At 42.5% G+C, this 20,832-nt stretch overlaps 3 protein-coding genes, 1 long non-coding RNA gene and 1 pseudogene across 6 annotated transcripts; 1 reads left to right on the top strand and 4 right to left on the bottom strand.

The window, feature by feature from the left end:
• Positions 1 to 244: 244 nt before the first annotated feature.
• LOC100830273 (two-component response regulator ORR1) lies at positions 245 to 2,894 on the top strand. The gene is made up of 6 exons (XM_010241658.3): positions 245 to 655; positions 1,101 to 1,159; positions 1,515 to 1,595; positions 1,716 to 1,786; positions 2,163 to 2,364; positions 2,459 to 2,894. Exons 1-6 carry the CDS (start codon positions 538 to 540, stop codon positions 2,594 to 2,596), a joined length of 669 nt encoding a protein of 222 aa, XP_010239960.1. The 5' UTR covers positions 245 to 537; the 3' UTR covers positions 2,597 to 2,894.
• On the bottom strand, positions 737 to 2,179 carry LOC104585347. Its single transcript, XR_002960767.1, has 2 exons — positions 1,389 to 2,179; positions 737 to 1,314 (listed from the first exon to the last, which is right to left on the bottom strand). It is a non-coding gene; the product is annotated as an uncharacterized LOC104585347 (long non-coding RNA).
• A 223-nt stretch (positions 2,895 to 3,117) lies between the features above and the next one.
• LOC100830579 lies at positions 3,118 to 9,602 on the bottom strand. 3 transcript variants are annotated; one of them, XM_024455479.1, is made up of 12 exons: positions 9,430 to 9,602; positions 8,339 to 8,485; positions 8,087 to 8,257; positions 7,498 to 7,580; positions 7,207 to 7,405; positions 6,572 to 6,693; positions 5,956 to 6,022; positions 5,830 to 5,880; positions 5,625 to 5,677; positions 5,223 to 5,286; positions 4,633 to 4,803; positions 3,118 to 3,418 (listed from the first exon to the last, which is right to left on the bottom strand). In XM_024455479.1, the coding sequence occupies exons 1-12, from the start codon at positions 9,508 to 9,510 to the stop codon at positions 3,332 to 3,334; spliced, it is 1,296 nt and encodes a 431-aa protein (XP_024311247.1). In that variant the 5' UTR covers positions 9,511 to 9,602; the 3' UTR covers positions 3,118 to 3,331. The 3 variants fall into 3 exon arrangements, with proteins under 3 accessions (XP_024311247.1, XP_010239961.1, XP_003579846.1); XM_010241659.3 differs by having other exon boundaries at positions 5,076 to 5,286; positions 8,352 to 8,485; positions 9,430 to 9,601; XM_003579798.3 differs by having other exon boundaries at positions 5,076 to 5,286; positions 9,430 to 9,601.
• A 330-nt stretch (positions 9,603 to 9,932) lies between these two features.
• LOC100830888 (polyadenylate-binding protein-interacting protein 7) lies at positions 9,933 to 13,327 on the bottom strand. Its single transcript, XM_003579799.4, has 4 exons — positions 13,055 to 13,327; positions 11,353 to 12,130; positions 10,518 to 10,903; positions 9,933 to 10,336 (listed from the first exon to the last, which is right to left on the bottom strand). The coding sequence occupies exons 2-4, from the start codon at positions 11,994 to 11,996 to the stop codon at positions 10,203 to 10,205; spliced, it is 1,164 nt and encodes a 387-aa protein (XP_003579847.1). The 5' UTR covers positions 11,997 to 12,130; positions 13,055 to 13,327; the 3' UTR covers positions 9,933 to 10,202.
• A 341-nt stretch (positions 13,328 to 13,668) lies between these two features.
• LOC106865521 lies at positions 13,669 to 19,747 on the bottom strand (annotated as a pseudogene).
• Positions 19,748 to 20,832: the final 1,085 nt, after the last annotated feature.

Below are 20,832 nucleotides of genomic sequence, written 5' to 3' on the forward strand. Positions count from 1 at the left end.
ACAACAAAGATAATATCCGGTACAGGAATTCTTTTCTGCTGAACCAGAGGAAAAAAAAGGGGGGGAAAGAAAAGATGAAAGGCGAGGACTAGGTGGGGGAAGAGTGTGGAGAGATTCCCCGACAGCAAAATCTAGAGGGAGGAAAGCATTTCCCGTGCCCCACGAGCTGCCACCGCCGGCGGGACCCGCAACACGCGAGACCGGGGCCCGCACATTCTCTCTTTCTTCCTTCCAGCCTCTCCACGGTCACTGGCTCTTCTCTTCTCCTGAAGAAGAGGAGAGGACTCCTCAGAGGGAGGGAGCCTTCATTCATCACCAGGCCGTGCACTGCTGGGTCATCAAATCAAATGCTTCTTCTCTCTTAATTCCCCTCCTTCTTCCTTCTCCTGCCGCGGCAGCTTAAAAAGGCATTCTCGGTGCCCCCCTGTGACCTCACTCGGTGAAACAACTCGCGGTAGTAGCAATCCTAGTATCTTTGCCACTAGTGGTACTTGCTGCTAGCTGCTGCTGTTTGGACAACGGGAGTTCTTTGTTTAGATGGAAGGAGGAGGCGTGGAGGGGGTGATGAGGGTGCTGCTGGTGGACGACTCCCCGGTGGACAGGAAGGTCGTGGAGCTGGTGCTCGGCAGCAGCGCCTGCGCCGGCTCTTTCCACGGTCAGTCAGCTATCTCCATTCATTCATTTCATTCACTCTCGATCCCATGGCTTTTTTTATAGTACTATTTCATTTGATGGCTGGCGGCGGTTCAATTTCATTTGCTGCCCATGCTGAAATTTCCGCCGGACGACGCTTTCTTATTTGCCTTGCCTCCCGTGCTATTGCTCTGTTTGCTTGTTTCCATTTCGCGGTTCGGTTCGCAAGTTAAAAAAGAAGAAGGAAATAATCTGTCTAAAGAAAGAAAAGGAAAAGTAAATCGATGCTTCTTTTCTTCTTTTGTCCTGGAGAGCGAGCATGTGTGCAAAGTACAAAAGCGGCTGCAAAATCCATCGTTCCATCTCCGAACTCTGTTTTTGGTCTTCCTTTCTCATTCTTGTGGTGTTTCTGCGCCATGATGATTCCATTAGTACTACAATCTGAACCATAGCTTGATTTCATACAGTTATCGCCGTCGACAGCGCCAAGAAGGCCATGGAGTTCCTCGGCTTGAAGGACGGCAAGGTAAGATTATACTGCAAAACAACAGCTGAGTTTTTCTTCTTTTTTTCCTTGCCTCTGGCCAATGGCGCCACGGTGGCGCACCGCCAGCCGGTGGCACGCCGGCCGACCACCGTACCGTACGTACGGGGTGCTCGCGCATGCGCGCGTGAGGGTTTCTGTGAGAAGGAATGAAAAGGTCGATACTTTTTTATGGGGAGAAAGTAAAAAAAAAAGAAACTTTTCATCTTACAACAGCGGCCCTGCCAAGGCTGTCTGGCAGCTAGATGACACGAAACCTGTAGTAAAAGGCACGGTTAGAAAAAAGCTGTTTCTTGGATTAGGCTAATTAATTGGTTTCACCTGTGGGGTTTTGCAGGAGCAGCAGGACATCGACATGGTGCTCACTGACTACTGCATGCCGGAGATGACAGGGTACGACCTTCTCAAAGCCATCAAGGTAAAAAATTGATCACTGCATATTTTTTTCTTTCGCACTTGTGTTATGAGTGACCCTCGTGCTCGTATATACTGGAGTATTTGCTCTTGCAATTTCCATAATTTCCATGGATGTTTTCAGGCGCTGAGCCCCCTGAAACCCATCCCGGTGATCGTCATGTCCTCGGAGAACGAGCCCCAGAGGATCAGCAGGTGAGCCTTGCCTTTGCTTTTCTTCCCTTGAGCATCCATTTTGTGCAAAGTTTGTTAAGCTATACGGGGGGCAAAAAAGTCTTGTCTTTGCTGTAACAGTAGGCAGTAGTGCATAAGTGCATCATGGGGATAAAGGAAATTAAAAAGATAGATTTGTAACCACTGTGCCGGCTTCGGCAAATATACTCTGCCAGCTCATTATATTGCCTGTACTTGCCTTGGCATTATAGCCTTGCCAATGAACTTTGAACGAGTGGTATCTGATGGAGATCTCACTTTTGTCGGTGCATTCATTGTATTGTAATCTTTTGATTGTACTATAGAATCCTGCGGCCGATGCCTGATAGTAACTGGTTTAACCTTTTGCTGGGAGCAGATGCCTCAAAGCTGGTGCTGAAGATTACATCGTGAAGCCTCTGCGGAGCAAGGATGTCCCACGCTTGATGAGCTGCTCAAACGTGAAACCGAAGGACACGCTGTGTAATACCGTGAGCAAGAAGAAGCTGCCTGCAGACCATATCGTCGTCGACGGCACGCCCTCGTCAGGACGGCGAGCACACCTCACTGAAATTGCCATGGCACGTCACTGCTCGCACCCCACATTCCATACCAAAACATCTCGTTATATGATGTTCCAGAACTGATCGTCTTTGCTTGTTGTTGTTTCTTCAGATTCTGCATTCGTCGAGCGCTGGGCTCTCACACTACTTCCCATTCCTCTTCAAGATCATCCTGCTGGTGTACGCCATCCTTTGTCTTGGTGAGCTCCTGCACAGATGGTCAAACGGGTGCTTCCTCTCACTGTGGTGATGATTCAGTCCATGACATGCTGCAACCCTGCAAGGAGTGGCATTTCTGTAGCTTCTGCGGTGAGCACTGAGCAGTGACCCCTCACCGTGCTTCAACAACCATGGATGGAGCTCTAGGTAGATTTATTTGCTTTTGAGATTCTAACCGGGCGTTGGTTCTTCGCCTTTGGCTGATGAGTCAAGGAAGAACCCCTTGTATCCTTGTACAAAACGCATAATGAGGCAGGCAATATCTGATGTCCCTTTTGGCGTGGATCTTGGCTGATCTGCTGATGTGACATTCAGGGAACTTTTTCTTTGCCTTTCGCTTGCTTGACGGCGACTGCTCACCTGTTTCACAGTTCAGATCCCATGAGAAAAGAACAGCACAAGTTGACTTAAAAGTAGCATCATATGCTTCTAAAAGAAAAGGAAAATGCAGATACCAGACACGTTCGCCTGAATGGTTGGTTAGGTCTATGAACTCATGGGTCGTGTAATTGCACTGAGACAGTAGTTCAGAAAGTGAAACTAGATACGGAGTAGAATGCTTCCTTTCGGATGCAGACCTTTCAAATGGACGACTTTATATTAAATATTTGCTATTTACATGCCTAGTAATGTACAAAGGTAGAGATCTGAGTCTTTGCAATCACAATATTGCCCCTTGTAAGGGGTATGGGATCAACCATATTCCTAGCTAAGTCTGATTCTTGTATCATGACCATATTCATAGTTGCAAGTTCCTTTCGCTGTTCTACATTTCATCGCTGGGTGCAAATTCTTTCAAAATCTCTTCCTTGTATGGACCTGAATCGTGGAGGACCTTGACGACATGCTTAACCTGATATTCACGTAAAAAATGAGCATTAGTTGGAAAGGGCAGCAAGGTTAATCACCGCTTTGAGAATATAAAGATTTAAAACAGCACTGGAGGAGCGGCGTAAAATCAACAGCACTGTTATTCTATGTCCATCAGTTCAAAAGAATGGACATATGATAGACTGGAGTTAGCTAAGAGGAAGTAAATCCTGCAATGGTATGGAGATTAAAGCATGCAAATTTTTGTCAGGAACCATAATAACTCATATTTGGAGTAGACAATTTCAACCCGGGCTGTTCACCCCTTTCCATTACATATTTTGAGTGCCAAATAGAAGGTCAAAATAAAATAATGAAATGGAGGCAGCCGTACTTGGTAATATATAGTCAAAATTATGTGGAAAGATGGAAAGGTCAAGTTGCCTACTGGTTAATTTCTGCTTTTGCACACCAGCATTCAGCAGTAAGTTAGAAGGAAATGTGGATCGATATACGTATCAGCATTCTTTCTGTGACAAATGGATATGTAGACAAATGTTGTGATTTAACACAATCATACACTCCTTTGCATGAGTGCTGGCCACTATGGCTTCACACTTGGCTCTCCAAAAGGTGAGTCTAATGAACGGCAACAATAAATTCTTCGGACATATACAGAAGACTGTAAGGGAAACCCCTACATCATAATTACGAGCACCAAGATTTGAATCCTAATGGATGGAGTCATGCACCCACAACTCCACCACCACACCAAGAGGTGTTTCTCAACATATACATAACTCATAGTACAATGTGATGGAGATAGTAGAATACGAACTGTCGGTCAATGAATTACACTGGGTTTAATGATGATGCATGCTGTATACAGTACAGACTCAAGTGCACTCAATCTTGCACAGCAGAGGTGCATCAGCCATAATACTATAAGGCCATAACATTGGAACAGTTTATTTGAAAACAGGGTACCAAGATTCACATTTAAGGATGCCAGATATTGTACTCTTCTGCAATAATTTTAGCTTTTGGGTGACAATAGTGCACTAAATAACTGCAGAGACCATGCATTCATATAACTGAGTAGCAACTGTGGATGAAATATATTTAGGAAATCAAATCACAGAAAATCCTATCAGGCAGATTGAAGCGAGCAGATCAAGACGGCTTAGTTATATTTAGGAAAACGCACTTTTGAATAATTTCTAGCCACTGATTAAAAAAAAAATTCACGAGAAATACCTGAGCTGTCTCACGTTCAAGAAAGTTTCCTATAGCTGTTGCAAAACCAGGTTCTAAGAAGTAGTGGCAGCTGTATGTTGTCACTGGAAGGTAACCACGCTGTATCTTGTGCTCTCCCTGAGCACCTGCCTCCACCTTACTCAAGTTTAATTCTATGGCTGCTTCAATTGCCTGAATAGTATCAATATACCATAAGAAACCACATGACCACATTGTTCAGAGTATCAGTCATATATAATAATATGTCTGCTATACATAAAAGAAACTTTTGAATTGAAACTGGCACAAGAAGTTCAATTTATGTAGAAATGAGAAGCAAGTGTGCAATTAATGGCCACCATTTGAAATAGCTCAGCTTTTTTAACTGAATGCTTTAATTAAAATGTCACAACATAAACTGAGAATGGTAATGTCAGTTTTACCATACAAAATGTGTGAGGTACCTGATAATAGCAAGCTTCAAAATGCAAATTGGGGAAATAAGCATCTGGCAGGCATCCCCATAAGCGACCAAATAATGTATCACCTCCAATAAGATTAAGAGCTCCAGCGACAAGTTTATCGTCATGTTCAGCGACAATAAGCATTACCTTGTCACCCATCTTCTCTCCTAAAAGGTGGAAGAATTCTCTTGTCAAGTACGGTCTGCCCCAGCTGCAAACAAAAATATCCCGAAAGTTAAAAAGTTTCAAGGGGGGTTATGTTAAAACTACGCATTAGTGAATGCAGACAATTTACCAGCTATTACCCAACACATGTTTCAATATATATTTCTATATTTATTTAATTAGAGTTCTTAATTACTCAGTACCCAGTAGCACATGTATTGGTGAAAATGGATTATTCCTTTAGCAAAGTTTAGTTTAATAGAATGCTTACTGAAGATGGAACCATTTTAACAACACCCTGTGAATTATTTTAGGACATAACTTCTTGGGAATTGTTTATCATGACATAAAGAAAATATAAGGAAGAGTATTATTGAACCAAACTGATTATCAGTTGTGTTGCGGTAGAATTTGTAGAAGGTATCCCAATGGCTGCTCTGCAATGAGAAAGAAAACAATGATAAGTTCATTGAATATGTAATAGTTTTGTCGAATAAATTAAAGCACTTGGGAGTCAAGGAGGTTAAGCAGGTGTTAGTGAAAGTATCTGATGATGCCAAGAAAGCTATTGGTGCCTACAACCATGTACCTTTATTTCATCTCCACGAAGTCGCTTCATTTTCAAATTTTGAGCAGGAATCTGGAAAGTAGTATGAGATATAAATGTCAAATTACAGCTAGGTTTCAAATATAGGAATATAAAATAAAGGCCAACCTTTTTGCGTTCTTGCCTGATATTCTTCCGTTTGGGCTGCTTCAAATCCATCAAAAAATCATCAAAACTGGGGGAAGGAGGGGCCAAGGAGGTGGTAAACAAATATCAGTAGGTACTGATAGACCAACAGTATGTAAGCTCATAATTTTTTACCCAAGCAACAAATGAGGGTAATGGCTCCACCATGAAGTCCACAAGATAGATATTCACACTTTTTACATACAGGTGGTCTGCATCTCCTTCTAAGGTCAACAACATTAACTTTAATAGGTTATTTTCCCTACAATTAAGATTTATATAGCTTGTTCACCACAATCTCCAGATAAACCGACCCAGAAAAAATCAAGCAAAAAGTATACCACGTTATCAACAACCTGACATCGTGATTTGTCGACAAGCGTGCGAGGTTGTTGACAAGAAATCCTAGATTTAGGGTTCTTGTGACGAAAATTTTAGGTGCAACCAAGCTGTGGGCTTGTTTGTGCTTCTAGCTAGGTATAACCAGCAGGCTGTGCTTACGAGTAAATGCAGACTCTGAGTTACAGCCTCATATGGCTGTGGAGTTCTTAAGAATCACAATCCAGAAGTAAGTCCTAGAAATCCCATGTTAGCACACCTTTTGTAATTTCGGTTTCTCCAGTGGTATTGCATGCCGATCCTCTGCATCAACCCATTACACTTCAGTTTTCCGAATTCACCTTCAGATGGAAAAGTTATATGCAGTGATGACACCTTGAGCTGAAATGGAGCAGAGAGCAAAGGTTTGTCAATTCGTTCAGTACATCTGAAGGTTGTCCTCCTCTTTAAGAGTCAAAGAAATTTTCAATAAATCAACAATTAACAGGCAACTTGCATGCTATTCATATTTCGTGCATTCCAAATCAAAAGCAAACACCATGAAGAGACAGCAGATCTAAAGAGGACAAGACTTTAAAACCTTTGCTACTTCCACACCGACTTATTGCTGTTAGGCAATTCACTGATGACCTAGCATTGATTTGGAAACACTCTAGCTTATCCATCAGCAATGCAAAGAAAAATATAAAAGCAGAAGAAAAAAAAATCTTATTAATGAAGTGAGGAGTCCTAATTAATACCACAATTCAATATGAAGCAAAGAGTTGCAAAGGCAGAATCATTACCCAATAACACAAAGACAGCATAGCATACTGTAGATTTTGTTATAGTTAATCGACAGCCATGAAACCATTAAATTAATATAAATTCATGCTGCAATTCCAATTTCATTACCTTGGTAGCCAGATTCTTTAAAGCTTTTACTAAAGCATCAAAAACTTGATCCTGGTAAGGCGTATCTCGAAGTAATATTCTTTGGCCAGTTACTGGAGTAAAAGGCACACAAGACTGTAACTTAGGATAGTATTCAAGTCCATAGCTGTAGTAAGCTTCTGCCCATGATTGATCGAATACAAACTCCCCTCTAGAATGGCTGCAAGTTCACATTGTCTTTGTTCAGACAATGAGCAAGATGAAAGGGAAGTGAACAGCAAGTAAACATGAGATGATATTGTGTTAATGGACCTTTTCAGGTAAAGCGGAACAACACCAATAATATTTTCGACCTCATCCCGTGCAACAACATGCAGAGGTAACCAACCAGTTTCCTGAAATTGGCCAAGGACATGACGGTCTCAAGGAAGGTCATAATAATTAACAATAAAGTGTAGCCCCATGCTTACTGGGACAGCACAAAGGTTAGAGCCAACAGGTATTCAAGATTTTCGGAAGTGATTTCACAGAATGAATCAAGGAAATGAACTATGCAATGAAGTATCAAATCTAGTAATCGTCCGTAATGAAGTCAATAAAGAATAACTTGATTGCCGTACGTAGGCAACACACAAAAACATGCTGCTCGCCAAACCTGGTGATGTTGCAGAATCATGTTCACTGTTCTAAGTTAAATGTGGCAAATTTATTGTCCACTACAGTGCCGACAGTGCAGATGCTTGGAATCTAGCTGAAGTGCTTAACGAAAATTTTCTTTAAAGACCAATGAGCAAACAAACAGATGCATCACACAGAGGCTCATGCATATAAAAACTTAAAATAGTAACCCACCATTGGAGTTGTTATTAAGGAATCAATATATGGTGCTTTATGTGCTCACCTTCACTGCAGAACCTGATTCTTCTAAGCTTGAGAGAAATGCATGGGTAAGAAAAGGATTTAGCTTTTCAGGCTCAGCTGAATCAACTGCACAGGCATCCCATTCTGCCGGAGGAATGTCCATGATAGAAGAAACAACAGAGATTGATACCTCACGTGGTTTCATGTCTACCTAAAATCAAGGAATGGTTAAGTAAGTCATGAATCAGGTACATAATCGAATAGGGGGTTCATATGAGAAACACAAAAACACCTCTGAGGCTGACCCTGTGAGAGTGTATGATTCAGCAGAAGGGATCAATTCACGAGTCCTCGTATCGCCCTTAATCCACCCAAAAAGTGCAGTAACCTTTAACCGTGAAGCTGAACTTTGAAAACCCAGGTTGCAAGGCGAATACCCCTGCAAGGATAGATTGAAGAAGCCTGGGTTTGGTAATATAATTTGGCACGAGATAAGAAAAATTATACAGGACAAGGAATAGTCAGAGAAGGAGGTTACCATACATTCAGAATGGATATAATTTCTAAACTCAGACAATGGAGTTCGACAAATGACTGATTGCAGTTTGTAATATGTGATTCATTTCTCTCATGCTTAATGAAGCCCGTGTTCATAAGAGTGTCGACACTTAAATGGATGAATTGGCACCTGCATATTTTTTGAGGAAACGGCACTCACATTCTTACATATTACTTCCTCCGTTTCTAAATGTACGAAGTCCAAACTTTGTCCTAAGTCAAACTTCTTAAAATTTGACCAACTTTATAAAACAATTTATCAACATCTAGAATATCAATTAGGTATACTATGATAATATATATCATGATGGATGTAATTAAACTAATTTGGAGTCATAAATGTTGGTAGATTTTTCTGTAAATTTGGTCAAAGTTTCAGAAGTTTGACTTAGGACAAAGTTAGGACTTGTTACATTCAGGAACAGAGGGAGTACCGATTTAATAATGTCATTATCTGCTTGGTGCCAATTTTTTTTTTGACAGAAACAACAAAATAACTGGTGACACGGGCATGTTTTGATCGAAGCTAGATCAAATCAACCTCACTATAAACCTAATCTTCCTGTCTGTTCACGTCAAGTGGAACAAATCCAAGAGCAAAGGAATGAAGGATTCCCCTCAAACTTGTTGGTTCGCGTAGAGTGTGCTACTCAAACTATGTAGAGCTGGCAGAACTACCTGTATCGCTATACGAGGGTTCCACGATCAAAGAACAGAATTTCGCTATCAAAGCGCAGAAATTGATCGAAACGCTCAGATAAGGGCTCAGAGAGTTTCGGCCGGGCCCGGGCCGGCGCTACGGGAGCGACGAGAGTGGATACTCACGTGACGGCGGAGACGGCGGCGAGGTGCGGAAGCGCGGACGGTCGGCGAGGGGCGCCGCATCGCCACCGCTGGCGAGGCCATCGCCTCCGCCCTCCGGCTACTCGGAGGTCCGTGGAGATTGGAGTTTCCGGGGAGGGAACGAGCAGTGGGAGACTGACACCTGGGTCCCACAGAACGCAACTCAGGGTTGTGTATCAAGCCGACGATGGTAGAGCGTGTCGTAAAAACTGCAGCCACGTGGCAACTTCCTGGACGATGAACCGCTGCGTCCCGTTTTATCTTCTCTTCGTTTCTTTCTTTTAATAATTTTTTGTTTTGTTGAGTAATTTTAATTTGTTCCGAATCACTATCTTTTCTCCTTGTTTTGATTTTGTTGTCTTCATTCATGTAGCTTACAGCTTTTAGATATGCAAGAATACTATACTAGCATGTACTGCAATTGGTGCTGAACTTGCATGATGCAGAAGACACAAAAAAAACTGCCACAGAGGAATCACAAATCATGGTGCAGCAATAAGCAAATAATACTCGCCATTAATGTTATTCTGTATAGTTACATACAATCATGCATCTGTTTACCCGCAAAAAATATTATGCATCTATTCTCAGGTGGCTACACAATAACATCAGAATCTGTATAAATTTGCTACATTCAAGAGGAATGAACTGTGAGTTGCCTAAAGTCCAATTGTTTTCTTTTGCTGACAGCGTTGTACAGAAGTTTATTTGCCGGGCTGATAGAACTTGATCAGATTATACAGGCTTCCACAGGTTCACTGGCGCCGGAATTTAGGACGAACAGAAAAAACACCAGGTCTCGTCTCATCAAATCGGTACCCATTTTCAATAAGGAAGCCCCTAACTGCAGCAGGCAGTGAAGCCTGTCCTTTGCTATGCTTGCCAATCCCTGTAAAATCGGAAGCAAATAAGTTCCTAAGTATGGTGTGTTGCTTACACGAGGTACATGTAAGAAAAAGAATAGGGATGCTATCATGTGCCAAAGACAGTGGAAACAAGTGCTAGCTATGATTATCATATAAACTGGAAAGCTTGATAAATACAAAAACAATAGAAGAACTGTATATTACCTGTGATCACCTCTAAGACAGATTGTCTAGGTCGAAGAAACACCACCACCTTCTCCGCTGCAACCCCATTTGAGCCAGGAATTGTGGGTTCAGACTTATCAAATCCTTCAGTTGAAGCTGCACTATTCCCTGGTAGCTGGAACTCTATCTTGTGCAGATGCCTCTCCAATGCAGCTACAGCTTCTGATGCATGTAGACCATGCATGTCAATCTTCCAGGTGCCATTGTTGGAGTTCCTGAGGTGAAATATTTCTTCTGCTGCCTTATTATTTAACTTTTCAGCAGCGGTCCGCTCTTCTTGAGCTCTGGCAGAAAATTCCTTGGCAGCAGTGTGGTCACCTCTCAAGAATGCATTGCTGGCAGCCTGAGAATGCTTTGTGGCGGCCCTATGACCAAAAGGAAACAAAATGAATCAGTTTCACCCGAAAAGACTCTACTTCAGTCCACACCAAGTGAGGTGTGCAAGAACCTCTGCTTTAAGAGTGCATCACATTTTCCGGGCATGTTTTTTATTCTTTTATCGTCAAATGATATATCCGTCATTTAGATGTAACATGTGCAGTTTATATAGTTATACCTAAGTTTGAAGGACCAGCTTCCAAGGGATAGCTCCATAATTCGTGCTTCTCACATTCTACTAAATGCTGTTGACATCATTGATAATGCCATCATGCTCATGCAAGATATGAATAACTAAAGTATGTTTCTGCGCAAGTCTGCACTTATGATATTTGTCCAAGTTTTCCTGAGATCTAAAGAACTGTAAAAATATTATGATAATACTAGGGCTAGAGCATTTCTAAACACATAACATAAACAAGGATTTGGAGTATACCTCATCATCTTCAATGCATCTTTCCGGTGATTTAAGTAATCGTCATCAACCTCTTCCAACTCAGGTTCCATGGGTATAGAGACCACACTCATTGGCAGTGTTAACCGTGATCCATTTGAATGTTTATTGTCTGCTGTAGCATTTCCTAATTCTAAATCATGTGCCTTATTCATATCAAAAGCAGCATGACCAGTTGTTCTACTCTCTCCTGGCGGCAAGTCAGCAGAGACCATAGCTTTCAACAAAACAGATGCTTGGCCAACATCATTATTCACACCAGCTAAGATGTCCTCAATTAAATTACTGTCGGCCCAACTATGATCATCTTTCAGGAGCTTAATTTTGTTGTCAGGTGCAGAGTTTACATCAAAATTTGATTTTGCCACGCTATCAGTCAAATTCTTATTTCTGTTTTCATTACCAACAGCTGCAAATTGAACAGAGGGGCGAATCACTGATGCAAAAGGCTTTGCCTTTGACACATTATTACTTTCAGTAACTGAGCTGCTAGCAGAACTGGAACCTCTAGAACTCGAAAGAACTGGAAATGAGTTGACATCAACATCATCTCCTCCATCATCCGTGCCACGCGACCTTCGATCGAAAGCAGCCCAGCCAGAATTGGGGACCTTCTGCCTATGCATGTTTACAGTTGACAGTTTTCTTGAAATGGTCTTAGTTTAGCTCCCAAAGATAAGACCCCAACGCTCACCACAAGGATGCTGGTCACCCTTCACCTTACTTCCTTCAATCAATCAAGAAATCCACCGATGCTTTCCTATAATGTGGGCAAATATGTCAACTCACTTAATCTAATACAACCTTCTCAAAAACTCACTTCAAAAGTGGCAAAAAAATGAAACAGAACATATCACTTACAATAAATAAATCGAAAAACAACATGATCCCTTTTTACCATTTATAAAATTTCATAACAAGGTTTAGTTAGATTAATACATGTCGCTAGATCATATTAGTACAAGCAACGCTGAAGTAGTAGTTTAGTAGTAGCTCTGAATATTTGGGAATATTTGCACTTGTTTAAAATTTCAGATTTAGAAAAAAAAAGTTACAGTACATGAATTGGAACATTGAGTAGAATGTGTAGCATTAAGCCCCATGACTGCATTTGTTTCACAAAGCCCCATCATTATCTAAGAATTATATAACGCACTTATCACACTGCAGAATACAGCTGTCCCTGTCCTGTACATTAATTTGGAGGAAAACATATAGCCTTGAAATTATTGTTGGCACTTTATTGCTTCAAAAACATTTAGGCCCCATTCAGTGTTGCCTTCGAAGATCATCCATGTCCCTAAGAAGACACTAAAGATGAGAGAAGTTGTCTAGCACCATTGCCAAGGAATGTGACGGTTGGTACTAAGCTCAAAAGGCTTCTTTAGAACCGATCGGAGCTCTCTTTCTCCAAAGAAGCAACAGCCGTTCCGAGGTTCTTATCGATATGCTGGATAAAGCTACCTGCACCTCTCTTTTTTCTTACCGAATCCACTTTGACCCTCTGGCTTACCCCAAACAGTCCGTCCTCACAAATTGAACAGCAAGCCCACCAAAAATTTAGACGAACAGCACAGAAAATCTACCTCAGAAGTCCAACCACACACAGCCTAAAACTTCCGCAAGATCTTTTACTCTGAAGCAAACAGAATCGATAGAAGACACAAACGTACTACGTACGTACCTCAGCAGAAAAAAGCTGTTATTTGGAGGCGTTGACCCACAGCTCCCTGAACCACGGCGTGGAGGGGGCCGCCGAGAAGGGCAGACCGGACTGGCGGGGGGAGATGACCGTGCTCTTCGCTTCAGACGTCCGGTTGGCGGCGGTTCTTCCGAAATCCATAAACTGCAAGAAGCGGCGGCGGCGGGCGGAGGATTCCGGCGAGCAAAACAAACGTGGGGAACTCTTTTCTTTTTGGCCGCGAGGTCGCGAAGGGGACACAAAATCGTGGGCGTGGCCGGGAAGGTCGTTATTATAACGCCGTGGTAGGGTAGCTGGTAGGCAGGCGGCTCTTTCCGATTCGGATGGTGGACGTAAAAGCGCGTGCCAATCTTTCTTTTTTTTTTGAGAGGGAAAGCGCGTGCCAATCAATTGCCAGGGTAACTTCGTGCTGGACTCGGTTTCCGTTTCCGTTGCCAGCAAGCACAGTAGGCTCTGCGGACGCTGCTGGACCCATGTCTTCTGGGCCGGGCCAGGCCGGGCTGCACATGCTTTCTTTCCTTTAAGCACCTGGTGATATTACTTGCAGATCCACTAGAAATGCCACTCAGATTTTCAAAATGCTGATATGCGTCGTTTCCAACAATTAACGAGACTACCATGCAAATGTTCACAATTTCACATCAGACATCAAACTTCAGAGTTCATATGTAGCTACTCTGATGGATTCTACGAGAACACTGAAACTAAGGGGAACGTTGACATATGATGGGTGAACTAAAAGAGCTGCCAACAGAAGCAGCTCAACCCCAGACTTCCCCAGCCCTTACCTTAATGTTAAACTGTTCGAGGTTCTAGATAGCATTAAAGGAATACTACATAACACAGGAATCGTGCCTCTCCCACACGATTGCTGTAGTCCACTTGACAAGATCAGACTCTCCAGTCTTCAGTTAACCATGATCTAGTTAATACTTCTACATCCACTGGCACTGTTCCCAGCATGTGTCCTGCACAATGTGAAATAACAAAGGCATGGTGAAGTTGAGTAGAGAGGACAAATCTGTAAACAGAATGGGTCAAGAATGATCTCATGTTTTCAGTTTGTCATCTCCTTTCTTATGGGAGGAGATTGTGTAAGAGCTGCGCGATCGCAGTCCGACAGCATATAGATATATAATTTTTACGAAGTGAGACACCAAAGTAAGATCTTCGAGGATCGAACTCTGCTGGGCTGCCTGCACACTTGCCTGGCTGATTCTCTTGGGAGGAGATTGTTAATGCCATATGGCAAACCCCAAACAATCGCAGCCCAGGACCAGATGGTTCTATTAATGAGTTCTATGAGGCGGAAGTTAAAGCTGCTCAAAGATGGTCTCGTGCCTTTCTTTCAGGATTTCTACAGTCATAGAGTTGGATGTGGAAGGTATCAATCTAGCTTATATCACTCTGCTATCTAAAGTGGATTGACCATCACAGATCAGGATTACCTAAACAGGATACGCCATACCAATCTGAAGCTGCTCACTAAGGTCTAGAAATCGGACTGCAGGACAAAAATCCTGAATTAATCTATTCCATGCAGTTCGGCTGCATAAAAGGTAAATCCATCAAGAAAAACTTTGTTCTAGCATGAGAGTTTGTGCAATGTGCTCATAGAGGAAGGTGATGATCATGCTACTAAAGTTAGATATCAGGAAAGCCTTTGACACTGTTCACTGGGATTGCATATATGAAACTTTAGGACAGGAATTCACCGAATATACTAAGCACTTAAAAGGTAAATGTGTTGATCAAAGGAGAACTGTGAGAAACTTTCAGGTTTTGAAAGGGAGTGAGCAAATGTACCCTTTATACCCCCTATCTTTTTAAAATGGTGGCCGATGTCCTAAAATTTACGTGTGTGAAGGACTGAAGGCTTTTGATCAGTGCGTCCTGAAACATCCTCCCAAAGCCACAAATTTCTTCCCGGTTGTACGATACACCGATAACACTCTGTTGCTGCTGACGCGGGGGGTGGGGGTGGTTAGTCGAGCCAGCGTTTGTTATCACTAATCAGGAACATCCTACATGCTTTCTCCCAATTCACTGGGCTGCAGACCTTTGTTCCAAACAGTATGCAGCCAGATTTAGCAAATAGGGTGGCTGGTGTCTAGGCTGCAGTATCAGTGATATGTCATGTGACTACCTAGGCCTTCCACTCTACAAGGTACCGTTAAGTCTGTTGCAGACAGTTATTCAGAAAATTGATCGATGTTTGCCTAGACAGAACAAAGACCAAACCAGTTTTGTCAGCTACTCCTAATTACTACGGCGTGCCTTACATGGCCCAAGGAGAGCATTCAGAAAATTAATAATTTGCTGGGTTTTTTGTGCAAAGGGAAGGATATAGTTACTGGGGGGCAGTGTCTTGTTGCCTATAGTCAGGTGATCCTGCCAAAAGAAAACATAATCAAGAAAAAATAGCTGGTGGCAAAACATGCTGTCTGTGACAGATGCCCTGCAGTTGAACCCATTGAATGTATGTCCTCAGGTGTCAAACTGCAACTCAGAGTTAGTCACATGTAGCTGTCAATAATCAAGCCATTTCAGCTACATCGCTGATTGCCTTCCTGGAATCAACTACGGGACAAGGCACCCGATGGTGGCACGTGGTTTTTGCGGCATATCTGGCGGAGTCTTTGAGGAACAGGAAATTGAGCCGAACATGGTTATGAGATGAATTGCCAAGTCACTCAACCTTTGGAGCAACAGGACTAAGAATCAGAGGGCTTTGACCGCTCTGAGCAAGAACCATGGTTAAGAAAGAGATCTACCGTCTTGTTTCAAAAATCAAAAAGGCTCAAGAACACCAACAGAGGCACTTACGCCTTCACTGCTACAGAGGCTACCATGAGATGCAAATTTCAACTTAATTTGTTTTCAGAAAATGTTCTCTCAAAAGGTAAATGTACAGTCACTGACCTACTATTTTAGAGTGTCGCCCATGTTCACCACCATTCCTGTGAGATCACTTTGCCCTGTATGCAAAAAAACCCTTCTAAATTGGGTTATGTAGGATTTAATTTTACGCTAAATCATGGCTGTTGGAAACTAATCTTGAGTCTGAGTTGTGAACGTGTTAGTCTAGCTGCTGTGTCTTAGTTCATGTGATTGTGTCTGAGTAGTAGTAGGCTTAAGTTCCTACGTGATGTTAGTGTTTGTGTCAGTTTAGGATTCATGTCCATGTGCAAGTAGGTCTAGTAGCTTGGCATTGGTCCTATATATGTACATGATACGTAGCTTGTAATCAAGTCGTGTGTTTTGAGTTGAGAAGAAATAAAAAGAAAATAGAGGGCACGATACGCGCCCTTGGCCAAATAATCGTGTGATCGTTTGTGCGTGTGTGTCTTCATGTGATTGATCTTTGGGCAAACCCAACATTTGGTATCAGAGCGAGGTTAAAGATTTGAACACGCGCTTGCCCTGGGGAGGCGATGTGCTAGCGCCTCGGGGCGGGTAATCAGCGGCGGAACGGCGTCCGCAGATCACAGCGGGCAAAGGCGCCGTAGAAGCGTCCCCGTATCGGATCAGATCGGGCAAATGGTGGCAGTGCGCGGAGAGGCGTTCAGCGGATTGGATCGGGCAATCGGTGGCTGTGCAGTGGAGTGACATTCAGCAGATCAGATAGGACTATCGTCGCAGTGGACCGATCTCCTAGTAACGGGAGATCATCCTGATCGTCGGAAAGTACTTGACATTGGGTCAAGTTGCGTATGTACGTTCAGGTCAGCGTCTGTGAGTCGTGGTTGTGTCCAAGTGCTCGCCTGTGTGGGACTCTGTTGCAGTGGAAGTGCGTCACGGTCAAAGTGCTGTCCGGTGAGGTGTATCACTAAGGGCGAAAACGTGCGTGCAGACAAGGTGCCGGGTGATCATCTGTGTGTCTCGGCAAGAAGATGGAAGCTCAAGAGTATTGTGAGGCGGTAACCAGTGAAGGTGAGTCTATTCAATGAGGCCATGTCTCTACGTGGAGCTATGAGTTTAGCTAGCATGTATTGTGTTAGGAGTGTACGGTGTAGTGCACAGGGTTAGCGTGGCCAAGTTCGGGGGGGGGGGGGGGGGGCACGAGGAAACGGCAAGTCAAGATCGGGGGGGAGAATGTTGCAAACTAATCTTGAGTCTGAGTTGTGAACGTGTTAGTCTAGTTGCTGTGTCTTAGTTCATGTGATTGTGTCTGAGTAGTAGTAGGCTTAAGTTCCTACGTGCTGTTAGTGTTTGTGTCAGTTTAGGATTCGTGTCCGTGTGCAAGTAGATCTAGTAGTTTGGCATTGATCCTATATATATACATGATACGTAGCTTGTAATCAAGTCGTGTGTTTTGAGTTGAGAAAAAAAAAATAGAGGGCACAATACGCGCCCTTGGGCAAATAATCGTGTGATCGTTTGTGCGTGTGCGTCTTCATGTGATTGATCTTTGGGCAAACCCAACAATTGCATCTGATGTAGCTACCACCCAATTAGCAAAGCCATCGAAATGCATTTCAGCAGTAGAATGTTTGTTCTCCTTAGCTGATAAAAAAGTAGGCATCTTCAAAACGAACACAAGCGTCAAAGCCTACGACTACCGTTATGGCGCTCCAATCAGGAGTGAGCACATCTAGTGCAGCATACCCAAACCATGGTTCTAGCCAAAAGTAACAATAAATAATCTTTAAGGGGCAAAATGTTAAGCTCTTACCTGCGAGTCATCCTGGATTGTGTGTCTTTCAGACGCTTCACTTGGCTGCACATGTAGTCAACGCTCTCACCGAGAGTGGCCTTCCTCTTCTCCTCGAAATTCCAAACCTCAGATACGACAGTTCTGTCCCTCAGCCGGCCACATTCTTTCATTTCCATCAAACAATTCACCACAGCCTTATGCACCTCTTTACCCCTGCTGCATGTAGCTCTTGCAGCTTGTCATCATGCATATCAATAATCTCCTAACCACATCCACATGAGTAGCAGTTTAAGGTCAGAATCTATCATCTTCAACAAGTGATAGAATGCAATTGAGGTATGGTCTGTACATGAACTTGGAGATCTAAATAAGATGGCATACTACCTCAGGGATGCCTCCAACTGTGACTGTCTTGAGCGGATTCCACTGTGGGTTCAACAGCTGCTCCTTCCAGAAGTAGTACAGCTCAGAAGCTTTTTCCTTAGCTTTTTTTGGAGGCAGCTTCTCAAGGCATGCCGATAGGAATGGCTTGTAGTTCAATTCACCTATGTATTTTATTGCAATATTCCGTCCTCCAGTACTGTTGATGTCAATAAATCCCTGGTACAGCAATTTGAATTTGTCATTTTCTAAATGTAAGACTTACACGTAGTGTGATAAAATTGCAAAGTATCTAATATCGACAAAGGCTGGAATTTATTATAGATATGACCAAACCTTGATCAGCTTAGAGTGGATATCACAAATCTCCTTTCGGGTATCCTCGATATCCTCATCAGCTTCTTCACAATGTCCTTCAGATTGCCGCTTCTGGTTCCACATTGATCTTGTTGCACCTGCTTTCACAGTGACAGATGCTATGAAGAAGATGCGGTATGTTCACAACACATAAAATTTATAAAAGAAAGATATAAAAGAAAAAGCCCTCCCTGCAAAAGATTCATCAGGGGATTACACACAAAAATAAGTGGTTGTATTGGAACTTTGCTAAGTCACCAAGATTCATCAGTAAGAGAATGGTCACTACACTAGTTTAGCAGTGAGTGACCCATTGAAGTAGCAGGGAGACTAGTGCACATAACGATCCACTAACATCAACCGCAGCCAATAATAGGAAGAACAGAATTAGAAGTCCATACACACCGAGGACCATAAATATATTAAACTGCACTCCACAACCTGAACAACGGTGGCTTTGGAATAAGTACAACTTAAGGTGAACTAGTTAAGAACTACTGGACAAAAGCTCTAGCCACTATGCTTCAAACTATTCACATCATCACATTCATCCAAAGCAGCAAAGAATAGTATTCAACAATGCTGGTATGGTGATAGAACAAATGAATACATATCGCTTTAGAATTTCTCTACAGAAAGTACTTACCCTTCCAGGCTGGTGATGCTGAAACCCACTTTCCCTTGCTTGGAGTTGTTCCTTTAGCTCTGAATTCCCTTTAGTGAGTTCATCCTTTTCAGCGATCAGTTCAGCAATCACTTGGTCCTTTTCAGCAACTCGTTGGTCCCTTTCAGCAACCAGTTCGACAAACGCTAGTCATAGTACCAAAAAGTACAGAACGAAGCTAAATTTATCATTTTAAGGCTTATATTTAGGTTTGAATGAACAAAAAGGTACAAGTGTGAAGTATCTGTACTATTTTTGTATAGCTTTTCTGTTGTGCAAGCAAAACTGATCTCTTGTGATATGACCTTATTATTTTGTACAGTGTAACTATATAACATGGTGTCCAACTGTCCATGTCATTGTGAAGTATTATGATCTAACTTATACTCTTTTTGAAGAAGTAAACAGACATTAGTACAGCATAAAGGAAATGTGGATCCTACAAGGGTGTTACCATTCTGTTCTTGCTGGAGCTTCCCCGTTTCTTCCATGACATGGTGGAGTGCATTGCTGATGCCGACGTAGTCATAATATGCACCTTGTAGAAGTCATGCTTGCAGCGAACATCTGAAGCCAACGCATTAAGGCGTGCAGGCAGACGACTTGCATCTCCCATCTCGGCCATACAGTCTGCAGATTCACAAAGATAATATCACAACACAATCCATTTGGGTTTCTACTACAACATATAGTGGGAAGCAGCTGCCTACATCACTAAAGGGAAGATTTGCTAATGAGATGGCCAAAATCAGGATCAGTGGTTGGAAGCAGTATACAATCCAACTGTCCCCTGAACTTAACTTGCATTATTTCTCATATTCTTCATCCATGAGAACTTACTTTGGTACTAGCCTAGGGCCCGTGCTTTGCAATGGAACCACCGAGACGAAGAAAATCTTTTGATTAGCAATAACAGTGGCGTTTAAGTCTGACGTGGGCTTTACTGAATTTGAAGTATGAATCTAAAGTCATGGAGATTGGAGAGTAGATGCGTTGAGGGGGGATGAGTGTTATCTTTGCTTCACTAACTCGCTGGTTTGCATGGAACAACTTGTGAGTGGTGAGAAGAGAATAGTCAAAAAGTAGTGAATTGACGACCACCAACTCCAAACTTTTGAACCTAGCGGTACTGGGCTAATAGGGAAAGAAAATCGTTTGGGCCGTGGACCATGACGGCCCAGTCGCCGCCAGTGCCAGCCCGCCATCTGTACCGAGGCCTAGGCCTGGCCCAGACGCATATGACATTGATTTTTGAATTTGTGTGGTCCTCAAATACAACAACATGCTATAAGGAGAAACATTTTGAATCTTGGAATAAAGTTGTCATAGGTGTGTAAAAGGAAGAATAAACAACCATTTCTCTAAGAACTAAAAGGAGATTAAAAGTTACAATCCCAATGCACATGGACGGTACCGATGGTGGGCACCGGGGAGGATAGGTATATATATAGACACACACACACACACACGACTTTTTCGTACTGCCGGGTGTAATTACTCCCACGTACGTTTCACACAAATTTGGTATAATATAGCGCAATCGGAGAATATAGAATGTATAATGTAGTATATGGATAGTATGTAGTATGTAGAGCATAGAATATATTCTATTTTTTAGATAGAATATGCAGTTTTTTAACATACTCTATTGTATATACAAATATGAAGATATTTCTAAAACATAGTAAAAACTACGTGCCA

The sequence above is a fragment of the Brachypodium distachyon genome, chromosome 5, assembly GCF_000005505.3.
Source record: "Brachypodium distachyon strain Bd21 chromosome 5, Brachypodium_distachyon_v3.0, whole genome shotgun sequence".
NCBI lineage: Eukaryota > Viridiplantae > Streptophyta > Magnoliopsida > Poales > Poaceae > Brachypodium > Brachypodium distachyon.